This window comes from Patiria miniata, unplaced genomic scaffold (genome assembly GCF_015706575.1).
Source record: "Patiria miniata isolate m_02_andy unplaced genomic scaffold, ASM1570657v1 HiC_scaffold_3, whole genome shotgun sequence".
Lineage (NCBI taxonomy): Eukaryota > Metazoa > Echinodermata > Asteroidea > Valvatida > Asterinidae > Patiria > Patiria miniata.
This window is the reverse complement of record NW_024037069.1, coordinates 38,900,129-38,912,765: the sequence shown is the minus strand read 5'-3', so window position 1 is coordinate 38,912,765 and position 12,637 is coordinate 38,900,129. Positions and strand designations below refer to the sequence as shown.

Here is a 12,637-nt window from a genome sequence, read left to right as displayed (position 1 = left end):
ACACAAATGCTCAAAAAACATGCATTACAAGCCTGGGGCGCCGTGAAAATAATTTGCAGTATACATAATGGTCAGTTGTGAAGAGCGCCCCCATTTGGAAGGTGGGTACGGAGGCCAAGTGTTCGGGAAAAAAAATATGTCTACATTTCGGCGCGGATGTGCAGTTGCCCCCCCCCCCCCCGACATCCAAAGCTGGCGCTACTGGCTATTATTCGGCACCAAAAGTTGCAAGAATTTTGGAATTTTCTTTGGTGATTCGTTGTTGTATAAATACATTTTTTCTATGATATATTTAAAGGGTCTGTGTCGTGTAAGCCAATGAGCAACCCTTTGTCAAAAATGATTTGAGCAAATTTTGGGTTCGCGGCACAATTTGAACCAAAACCCCCCTAAACTGATACGAACAGCTCTTCCTGAAATGACACCACAGCAACAGCGCCCTCAGTTGTCCGGAAAAGAATGGAACATTTTAAATGTTCAAAGAAGAGCACTTTTCAATAAAATCAACCAAAAACAGCATGTCTATGATAGTTTTTTTTATACATTAAGAGGAATAGAAAGTTGCACAAAGTGTGTTCCTAAGTTTAAGAAGTATTCATTGAACATATCCTTTAAATATATCATAGAAAAATGGCATTGATGTGATCCGCCGAAAGGAGCAGTAGCGACCTTATGTTTATATGTTTATTGCAGTCACCCTTGGGACATGAAAAAGCGGCATCACGGGTGTCGCCAGGATTTTTTTTTCTAGGGGGGGGGGGGGCAAAGCACATATCCCCCCGAAACCCCTGTACTTTTCCAGCATATTCTCGATTATAATTTTTCGAGGGTGGGCAGGGACAACGCCCCCCCCCCCCATTTTTAATATAACTTTAAGCCTCTTTTTCTTCCTTTTTCTCTTTTTTCCCTACTTTTTTTCTTGGCTTTTCCGGGGGTTGGGGGCAAGCGCGCCCCCTTTTGTCCCCCTTGCAACGTCAATGAGCGGCATACGAAGTGAATAAAAGATTTGATTACATCCCGTTGTCTTAAATTGGCTTCCGTATATTTTATGGCTACACGTAATTTCTATTTTCAGTCATGTCCCGTGCGTGTGATGCGAGTGGACGCGGCCAGACTATACATACAGTTAAATGTATGTGAACATGATCTGATCACCGCCTCCTGCTGGCCCTCGCACAAAAATACAGTCACGCCGCGCGTGCCGAGCCACACACAAATAAAATCGGACGAATCTGGATCTGGAATTCTGCAAAACACAATCCATAAACGTTAGATCAACTTATTTTTATTGTCTCCTGGTTGGTGTAGATTACTGAAATGGAGGGTGGAGCTTATGGAGCTGGTAAAGCGTCAAGTTCAGGATTAAATCCGGGCGCTATCATGAGGAAACCTCAAGTCATCTTGCGTGCAGTAGCTTGGGTATGTACATGTACGTTTGCATGTGGGCGGAACCGTTGCTTCGTTCTCAAGCATATTCGAAGGGACTCCCACTCCGTATCCGCGTAGCCGGTGTGGACGGTAATTCTGTCCCCCGGTAAAAGTGTCCGGGGGGGAAAGAATTACCTAGGTAAAAGTGTCCCCCCTGTCCCGTTAATTGTGTCCCCCTCTAGCCCTGGTGGACTCCCTTTCCTCCCTACGTTATTGCAATGAAGACTTCGTCCAACCTGGGCTATGTCCCCCTCCGGGTAATTCTGTCCCCTCCAGTTAATTCTGTCCCCCCTGGTTTTGCACGCATAAGTTGTTATAATATATTGATGTTATTATAAGGCAGTGTATATTTTGCCGGAGACGGCAAACCTTTAGAAAACGTTAGTTTGCCGGATATTAGCCCCATAAATGTGGCCTATTTACTGGACTGCCTCCGTAAACATAGGCCACACATCCACATGTACAAATATCGTGTCGACGGAGCAAAATTTTGATTTTCACATTTAGGCTTAGTTTGTAGGTTTTTTTTGCTTTAGAAGCATACTCACCCTCTTTATAGGCTAATCAGAAAGTGCTGCCTTTTTCAGATGTATATTTCGTGAAATTTCCAGATTCATTTTTACACGTTTGCGTATCAAAATTTCAACATGAAATTTCACAAAAATTAGACATCTGAAAAAGGCAGCACTTTCTGATTAGCCTGTAAAGAGGGTGAGTATGCTTCTAAAGCAAAAAAAACCTACAAACTAAGCCTAAATGTGAAAATCAAAATTTGGCTCCGTCGACACGATTTTTGTACATGTGGATGTGTGGCCTATGTTTACGGAGGCAGTCCAGTAAATAGGCCACATTTATGGGGCTAGCCGGATATGCGCTGAACATGCGCAGTTACTGTTTTTTTTGTACTTAAACATTTTCCGGTGACAAGTTTTAGTCTGGCTCCATGCCAAAATTATCGTTGTTACCTCGTATTCACAAGATGGGATTCAGACCATTTTATAATTTCGGACTTTATTTCCATTTTAAAAAAAATCCTCCAGAGCCACAAATCTGAAAAAGGAAATGTAGGCCTAATACTCTGCAAAAAAATGTTTGAGACATGTTAAAATAATAAAAGAAGAATATTCTTATTTATTTGGGGATGAGAAAAAAAATAAATAAAAATGTGGTGCGGTCGGAATCGAACGCGAGTTATCCTGCTTACTAGAGCCTTTGCTTAACCATTACACCAAATGTGCTACACAACTTTTGGTGGGAATTTAATACATCTTATAATTCAGCCCTATTTTAAAGAGTACAGCGCCCTCTGTTGATATGGATTGCCGCCGGCAAACCTTTAGTAATCGTTAGATTGCCGTCATTACCTTCGGCAAAATATCCACTATCTTTAATTAATAGTAATATTAAAGTAATATTTCAAGCCCCAAGATGTACATGTACACGTACCGGTATGCAACTTTTGAACCTATAGGCTTTAGATAGACTAACACAACATCAGAACTGAACATTGAGATACATACTGTACATGTACATTCTACAACAAAAGTTTGGACAATTATAGCTAAGATGATAATGGGGCATATACATGTATCTAAATTGTAGCCCGCAAATTTGTCTCAGTTACTGGACTCAAGTCATGTATACATACAAAATCCAGTACCGATATTTGAGATACATTTATGGGGCTAGGGCATACCACGTTCACAAATATGATCAGTGTGTTTGTTTCATTTCACTTGTAATTAACAACGTCTTTTATTTCTTGTTTCTTTTGCAGCTGTTTTCAATCATTGTGTTTGGCTGCATTGCAAATCAAGGATGGGTGTCTGTCTTTGGATTAAGTGGAACATATTGCATCTTCAATTTAGATTCGAATGCCTGCAATTTTGGGATCACCATTGGTGTCTTTGCCTTTCTGGCTTGCATGGGATTCCTTGTCGTTGATATTATGTTTGACAACTTAAGCAATGTGCAGATGAGGAAATATGCTGTCATAGCTGACTTGGCATTTTCAGGTAAAAGTGAAGAGGAATTTAATTTAATACTTTCCTATTTTCAATCCCAAGGGTCTGTTTACAAAAACACAATTAGAAGGGGATAGTGAATGGACCAATTTACTCTGTGAGCTACATTTCAATTTAGTCCGAGTAACTTGGACCCAACTTATCGCCTTTTTAAAAATTTGGACATGGTCTGGCGATAGTAGGGTCCAAGCTCATTCCTCGACCTAGACAACACAGTCACTGACAGTCCCAAAAACCAACATTTTCCAACAAAAAACATCAGATTTCACCTTCAAAACGGCCTCCAAATTACTAGATATGTCACCTGAGGTACAAGTAGACATAGATGATTAAGATGGTTGTACTTAAGTTTACTTACGATCCGGAAAAAAGTGAAATTTTCCGTTCAATTCTGAAGACCCCCTCTGCCTAGGTTGTCGTTGTTGTGCTCACGTTCAAAACTGCATGATAATGGCGTCTGACCTCGACCTCATGCAAATGTCTGGACGGCGCGCTTGCGCATAATGCACGGCAGATTCCCCTGCGCCGCGCCGACGACTGTTTCCTGATGTAGAGCGCCAGCCATGCGCCTGGCTAGCCAGTGCGACTCCTAGGCGTACCGCGAACTTACACAGCGCTCTACATCAGGAAACAGTCGTCGGCGCGGCGCAGGGGAATCTGCCGTGTATGCATGCAGTGCATTATGCGCAAGCGCGCCGCACACATTTGCATGAGGTCGAGGTCAGACGCCATTATCATGCAGTTTTGAACGTGAGCACAACAACGACAACCTAGGCAGAGGGGGTCTTCAGAATTGAACGGAAAATTTCACTTTTTTTCCGGATCGTAAGTAAACTTAAGTACAACCATCTTAATCATCTATGTCTACTTGTACCTCAGGTGACATATCTAGTAATTTGGAGGCCGTTTTGAAGGTGAAATCTGATGTTTTTTGTTGGAAAATGTTGGTTTTTGGGACTGTCAGTGACTGTGTTGTCTAGGTCGAGGAATGAGCTTGGACCCTACTATCGCCAGACCATGTCCAAATTTTTAAAAAGGCGATAAGTTGGGTCCAAGTTACTCGGACTAATTTCAATTAACGTTCATGCATGTTACAGAACCTTAAAATTATTATCGAGAGAGTAAATTTGATGGTTAAGCTTGGCCTGCTTGTAGTCTGTACATTTAGGTTGAGTTTGCCTTTTGTGCTGCAGACGATCAAGGTATTAAATATTAATTATTGATCCTTATTTTCTCATTCATATTCGCGCAGTATTTAAGGGTATCGGTAAAGTCTGGTTTCTGTGTCATTAAACATAATTATAGTCATTGAGTACTAATTATGTCAGTGGACACAGAAAAGTCCCTGCTTCCACAGCTACCATGTGGAAAAGATTTCTTAACCCTAACAGAATTCAACCCATCAAACCCCAACGGCATGTTTTGTTGGAATCTGTCAGGATGGGTACAGTACCCTTAAACTGGCAGCCTTTTACATTGGGTTGGCACACCGCCAGAATCAAAGTCAGAAATATGTGTGTGCAGTTTCCCATATGGTGTTGGAATGTGCCAGGATGGGTATGGTTCCTAGTAGCCCCATAAATGTGGCCTATTTACTGGACTGCCTCCGTAAACATAGGCCACACGTCCACATGTACAAAAAACGTGTCGACTTTGCCAAATTTTAATTTTCACATTTAGGCTTAGTTTGTAGGATTTTTTTTGCTTTAGAAGCATACTCACCCACTTTATAGGCTAATCAGAAAGTGCTGCCTTTTTCAGATGTCTAATTTTTGTGAAATTTCATGTTGAAATTTTGATACGCAAACGTGTAAAAATGAATCTGGAAATTTCACGAAAAATATACATCTGAAAAAGGTAGCACTTTCTGATTAGCCTATAAAGAGGGTGAGTATGCTTCTAAAGCAAAAAAAATCCTACAAACTAAGCCTAAATTTGAAAATCAAAATTTGCCAAAGTCGACACGTTTTTTGTACATGTGGACGTGTGGCCTATGTTTACGGAGGCAGTCCAGTAAATAGGCCACATTTATGGGGCTAGGTTCCTAGTAAATCATGCAAGGGAATAATATGGTTAAGTGGTTTGAATGATAACAGTTTTTCCAGTCTTGATTTAAACAAAATTAGGTGATCTTCACATGGATTGATACATTTTCTTGTTGGTTGGTTGGTTTTCAGGCCTCTGGACGTTTATGTGGTTCGTTTGCTTCTGTTACCTGACTGATGCCTGGAGACGTGCTCCAGCTGAATTTGGTGAAATAGCTGGTGCCGGACAGGCTCGTGCTGCCATCGCTTTCAGCTTTTTCTCCATTATTCCTTGGGTAATGACTTGTATGTTCTATTCATAAATGCCCCAGACAGTTTCCCCTCCCATTGGTCGAGAGCCCGTCACGTGGCCGGTTTTAAACGGATGATAAAGACATGGCTTGCTGGTCTTAAACACTTTTCCAGTGTCACATGAAATGTAGACTCCTGTGAAATCCAGTGCCTTTTATCGTTTTATTGGTTGAACGTTCACAATCCTCACGTAGGCATGCGCAATACTACCAGTGAGTCAGTATTTCATAGTCCTACATTCACAACACACTCATCACAGCTGCATCTGCGCCTCATGGTTTCAAAGTACAACATTTAAGAGGGTGTGGAATGCTCGAAGACATTTCCGTCATTTTTCGGGTATATGTAGCCTAAGGTGTGATGAAATAAAAACGACTATTGTTTCTGTCATGAAATGAATACAAAAGGTACTTTTGAGAGCTGTTTTTTAGGTCCTGTTTCGACCCGAACGTGCAATTTGTGTAAAAGTCGTCGTTGGGGGCAGCAAACAAAACATAGTAAATTGTGACGTAATAAACAGGACTCCCTATGCAGCGTAGTATAAACGAGTCCTGTTTATTAAGTCACGATTTTTCTGATTTTACGAAGAACCCGACGACTGTTGATTTCAATTATGCGCTCGCCGAACCAACAAATTACTCGATGAATTTCAGTTTTATAAGTTACATATAAATGCACATTACAAAAGAATGGATGTTTGTCATTATGATATATATGGGTCTACTCTACAATAAAAAAAATATAGAAAAACAAAACGACTTTCAGCATTGCACAACCTCTTTAATATTCCGGTGTTGTAAAGAAAATATGGCAGTCAGAAGATATAAGGCATGTAAAACAAACTCGTACCGAGTCACTTACATGGGCAGCACAAAGTTTACTGCAACAATCAGAAATTGCAAATGACTGATAGAATATAGTTAGGGTGGGGTGCTGTGGTCCAATGGTTACGGTGTTCGACTCGTGTGCAGTGTGGAACATGGTGCTTGTGCTCTTGCGCAAGGCACTTTACCATTATTGCTTCGTCCTTCGGATGGGACGTTAAGCCGTAGGTCCCCTGTGTTGTGTAATGCAGATTGAAGAACCCAGTAACAGTTATTGCTAAGAGAAGGGGTTTACGCCGTTGTTTCTGACAGTGGCTGCAATATACGCCGCAGCACCTTAAATGTGCTAACATAATGGGTCTCACATTTTTCGTAAACTTCATTTACCCGTCTTTAAAAATAGACATAATTACCAGCGCCTTGGGTACCTTATTGTTCGTAGAATAGATGCATGTGCTATACAGGGTGGATAAAAAAAACCGAAACCGACATATTATTGCTAATTGGAACAGAAGTAGGGCACATGTGAATCAAAGGGATGTATCCTCTGTTAGGGTTAAATTCTCCAAATAGACCCTTTCATAAAATTGGTCACTGCTCAGTTAGTCGTAAATGTAATGACATAATCAGGGTGTCATTTTAAAGAGAAGATTCAACCCTAACAGAGAATATCTCCCTTTGATTCATATTTATGCCCTACTTCTGTTCCAATTAGCAATAATATCGGTTTTGTTATTTTGTATCCACCCTGTATAAGATTCCGGTATTATAGTTTTCCCATGCTATGTTTTTTTTAAAACTTGAACCCTGGACCCATAGTAACTCAGGCGTGATTATGAATCACTGCATGATGTCATGTGGGCTTGGGTGGTAAACTGTGCGCAAGCTACCTTTATATTGTCTGATTATCAGATAATGGGTCATCCCAATAGGTACATGTGTCTGATTACAAACTTGACCCTTGACCTTTCATCATAGTCTGTATGTTTTGAGATCTCCCCACATTTTTTTTTTGTCAATTGGGAATTGTATTTCAGGGGTTTGAAATTTCGTCAGTCATGTCCTTTTCAAGTACATGTTAATGTAGAAGGTTTTTTTCCGATCTTTTTGAATTGGAATCAACCATGAAAGTTTGACTAAGCTTGGACCTAAACCACAAACCTCCATTATCTGTTTTAATTTTCATTGTGAAGTAATCCTGCCGGGCCGTCCACTCCTCCCTTTTCCATTTTGCATTTAATAGTTTGTACTTTGTAATGTAATACTACATATTGGATGGGTAAAAATTCGGATATTTTGGATCTGAAGCTGCAACGAATAAAATCCGTCTGTACCCTGGACACAGCATACTAAAACCAAACACTGATTTAATTAGCCAGGCACCAGACTATTCCGTACTGATTAAGATGTACAAGATATTTGAACGTGCAAATGATCTAATAGTACCAGGATTAGAGAGCAGGTAGTCGGAGTGTACTGCTCGACCCCATGGGAACGAGGTTGACCCCGATCCTCATTGTGTACTTGTTGATATTCAAACCAAAGTCACTAGAGATGGTTGGTAGGCGAGGCAAGTACTACAACCCTTCGTTAAGTCTAGCTGGGCCGAATTTTACGGCGCTGCTAAGCACACAAATTTGCTGAGCACAAAAAAAATTTGGCTTATAAAAGCAGGTTACCAGCCAAAACTCCATGTGATTTTCATGCTAAGCAAACAATAGCTGAATACTATTCACGAGCAATATATATCGCATGGAGTTTTGGCTGGTAACCTGCTTTTAAATGCCAGAATCTTTTTGTGCTAAGCACATTTTTGTGCTTAAAATTGGCCCCTGCAGGTCATAGTCCACATCAGTGAGAATGCAATGTGATTTTAATTTGATGTCATTGTCACATACATGGAAGACTTGTGTAGAAACTTGCCGGAGTTGTAAATTGCAAAATGTTTAATTCTGCTTCTGTTTCAAATCAAAAACAAATATGTTTAAGGTAGACCAGCATTTTTTTTAAATTGCAAAATGAAAATATTTAATTTTGCTTCTTTCTGTTGTACCTTTTGAACTTTGTGCTGGCACTCCAGGCCGGCCTGACGGTTCTGGCCTTCCTGAGGTACAGGCAGGGCGCCCAGGCAGCCTTCTCACAGAGCTACGAACCAGAAGGCGGTGCACCCCAACCAAGCGGGCAGGTTACCGGTGGCGACTCCTACCAGCAACCCCCCTTCTCGGAGAAAACGGAGGTACCGGACTCGCAGTTCCAGTCGCCAACCTACTAGGTGAGTCGCTCGACGCAGAAGGGAATGGCTGCAGAGGAACCAGATTTATTTTTCTTCAGATGAAAGGAAATTATGAAAATGAAAGTTTTGGTATTGAATTTGGGATGGATTTGTAATTGATGAGGGACCAGCTTTTGTACTGCATACACTTCTTGATGAATTGATTGTTGTGTTATGCTTTCTTAACCATCAATACCTGTGTATCGTACAAGTGTGATTTTAGCAATTTTGATAGCACTTTTCATTTACAGCATTTTAATAAAATGGAGAAATTATAATGATATATGCCTTTTTTTTGTTGAAATTCATAGTCTCGGCTGTAAAGTCGATGAATATCACTGTAGCTCTGTATTTCATAGACCCTTAGCACTATAGTTACACATGGTTTGCATTAATGCATATCATACGTAATGCATTGCACATTAAAGTACACGTATGGAAGAATGAAATGAGGCGATAAAACTCATATTACATACTGTATAAGTACAATGAATGGGGTCATATGATACATATTGCACAGGAACGTGTACATATATATCTCGGACTGCAGTATAATGCCTAGGCTATAAATGCAGTTTTGATACGCTTTGATACATTTTGAATGATACAATGAAAGTGGAGTTGAGATGTCATAAGTTTTATTGTATAAATTCAAGCATCTTCAGAGGATATGCCTATAAAAAGAGACTAAATTGTTGTTTGCATACATATATATTATCTTGAATGCGTACAGAATGGGATCAGTCCTTTTATGTGTGTTGAGCCAGATCTGAGAATCGATGAGTGGTATTGTGTGAAACGTTTTCAGTATAGGACCAAAAAAACCATTTGAAATGTGTCCCTTCTTGTTTTAGGATTACTATGCTCAACACTTCCAACAATATATGATTTAAGTGAAAGAACAAAATTAATGAAACACCAGATGGTACGAAAATGTATCTCTTAACCACTAACTCCCTAGCGTCTTTTAGTAGGAACTGGACCAAGTCCATCAAAATCCACCAATCACTGTGCTTCCAATGCAAAACTGTACATAACATAATGGAATCCACCACTGACGCACTGGTTGACATTCATGGACTTGCTACACTTGGCTTTTATCACAATAGCAGTGCAAGAAGCTAGGCAAAATCAACTGGATACCCCAAGCTCTGCTTCAGGCCATTAGGCCCAAGTCCATTATATTCCATCAATATTAAGTCTCCTGGACCAAGTCTCCAAACTCCACCATAATTGGGGATGGATTTTGATGGAAATGGGGTGGTTGGGGTTAAGAGGAACCAGGAAAGGAATGCAACTGTGATAAGTGTTGGATTCATGTGCTGGAAACCAAATGCATAGTACTGCTATAAAAATGTTTTTGAAAAGTTTTTTAAATATCGATCAAGATATTTTCTAATATCGGCGCAACATTCTTATTTTGCTGTTACATTCATTGTACATGTGGTTGTTTTGTAAATGTGCTGTGATAACAAGTTTGCAGGCATACAGTTGTGTATATGATTTGGAATATATGCCACAGAATCTAGAAAGCTAGTTTTCAGTAAATTTCCTTACCACGTAAAAATTTTCTTAGAAAAGATCGGAACCATCTAAAATGTTACGGAGTGGAGCGGTACAGCCGACTTTCGTTTATGTTAATACAAACTCTGTAACTTAACCCTAACTCCCCAGCCTAATTTACTAGGAACCACATCTATTCTGGCAAATTCCAACACCCACATGGGAAATTGTACACACACGCTGTTGGACTTAGTTTCTGGAGGTATATATATGCCAACCCCAGTGTAAAAGACCAATAGGCGTACTGTACCTATTCCAACAGATTTAAACAAAACCTGCTGTTGAACTTTGATGGGTTGAGTTCGGTTAGGATTGATACAAATTCTGGGTATGCTGACGAAATCCTTGGTGACTTGGTCCTGAAGGCACATTTATATGCACAATGAATGGGACTAGCGCGCCTCTTAAAGGGAAGATACAACATTTGCAAAGGAACGCAAAAAAAAAAATTCCATCTTATAACATTTGCAAACATCAAAAAACGAAATGATCAAATTATCACGAAATATCTTACTGGATTGTTTGGGAATGACAGTCTAAAGCATCCCGTAAAGTTGTGGCTCCTGGTGTGCTGACATTTTCAAGAAAAACTGTATTTTTCCAACGCCAGTCGGCCAACCAGCATTGGAGAAAACTGGCTTTTTCTTTTCAAAACGTGCTCCTAAATTTTCATATTTAGGTTGTCTGCATTTTCTTTGCAATTGATTACACACCTGTGAAGACAACAAGCCTGCTAGACTGAGGCCGTGTCCGAAACGGGCTTCCAGAGCTACGGCTACGTCTATTGTCAGTGCGTCCCCGCGTATTTTCAATGGGCGCAGACCTAGACCTAGCTCTAGACAGTTGATTCGGATGCAGCCTGATTCTCTGATTATATAAATTATATAAATTGTTCTGTTTCATCTTAAGTGGGGTCAGGGAACCAGACTAGAAAATGTGATAGGTTTTCTTAGTTTTTCCAGCATCTATATTTGTACGAACCCAAAACGTGAAACAAGTCAGTGTAACAATATTTGCTATAATATACTAATCCTCCAAATCCATTTACCGGTATTACTGAAAATTGCAGCAAAAGCAAATGTTGTACATTCCCTTTTAAGTTAATACAAAATTGGGGTACAGCAAACATTAATTTGGCTAGGTCGGGCTGTGTTTGTAGTAACGGGAATCGATTGTAATTGGTTTTCAGAGAGTTTGCTCAGCATGTTACTTGTCTGAGCAAAATTATTGGGAATATCGATTTGTGTTTTAGGCAGTTCCCTACTTTTACCTCTGTGTAGCACGATTGCAGTAACAACAATAAGAGACACTTTTGGATCATGAGGATAATTAACAAATTGTTATCTTTAATGGTTTGGGTAAGTAGTTAATTAATTGATTAATGAATACAGCTCATGAGTATAACTCTGTTTTTTTTCCGTTTGGAATATTCTTTAAGAGGTGGATTTATTAAGGATTATATTTTATTGTAGTTTAGGTGATAGTTAGGAAGAAACAATGTTATGGACTACATTATGTTTAGAAAAAAAATGGACTGTATTTGAAGCAATATACACAGTTTAATTTAATCTCGATGAGAACATCTGACTAAAAATATTTCATGTTCAAGAAAATGAATTTGTAAATTTATGAGATCATATGCAACAATTTGTGGATGCGAAGTTTCACAAGGTTTAAGGCATCTTGTGACAATGTGCATGAGTGTTTTATAGTGATCACCATGATATCTGAACACTTAGTGTAGAAGAAGCAGTGCTTGGTTCACTTAAGTCAGGTTTTCAAATGTACATTATTATCATTTCATCATTGAGGCTTTTTGAGCCAAATATAGTAATGTTTACCTGCTTTCCAGCAGATAAGATGCGGCTGCTCACGTAAAGCCCAGGGGAGAGATTTCAAGATTTGTCAGCATTTGTCTTGATTTCAACATTTTTTAAAGAATCCCTTTTGAAAGCTGGAATTCCTGTGGTTTTACCTGCAAAGGTTTATGTGGAACAAAAAGAAATGGGTACTTTCTAGGATGCCTTTAGGCCAAAACATATTCCATATACCATATGTTGTTCTTGGGCCCTCGGCAACTCTCAAACCCCGTGTCGATTATTTCTTGGATTTTTCCATTTTTGCCCCTGTCTCACTCCTGAAACCTTCAAAATATTTTCTTGGTAAATTTGCAGACTTTCCTTTGCTTGT

The 12,637-nt window shown here is 39.7% G+C and overlaps 1 protein-coding gene across 1 annotated transcript; it reads left to right on the top strand.

Annotated features, from left to right (window-relative positions):
• Positions 1-886: 886 nt before the first annotated feature.
• Positions 887-9,556, top strand: LOC119737399 (synaptogyrin-3-like). Its single transcript, XM_038211724.1, has 4 exons — positions 887-1,419; positions 3,206-3,443; positions 5,630-5,772; positions 8,693-9,556. The coding sequence occupies exons 1-4, from the start codon at positions 1,318-1,320 to the stop codon at positions 8,882-8,884; spliced, it is 675 nt and encodes a 224-aa protein (XP_038067652.1). The 5' UTR covers positions 887-1,317; the 3' UTR covers positions 8,885-9,556.
• Positions 9,557-12,637: the final 3,081 nt, after the last annotated feature.

Coding starts and splice junctions, on each gene's coding strand:
- LOC119737399 (XM_038211724.1), top strand. CDS start 1,318: ATGGAGGGTGGAGCTTATGGAGCTGGTAAAGCGTCAAGTTCAGGATTA. Junction 1,420..3,205: donor TCTTGCGTGCAGTAGCTTGG/GTATGTACATGT, acceptor TTTCTTTTGCAG/CTGTTTTCAATCATTGTGTT. Junction 3,444..5,629: donor AGCTGACTTGGCATTTTCAG/GTAAAAGTGAAG, acceptor GTTGGTTTTCAG/GCCTCTGGACGTTTATGTGG.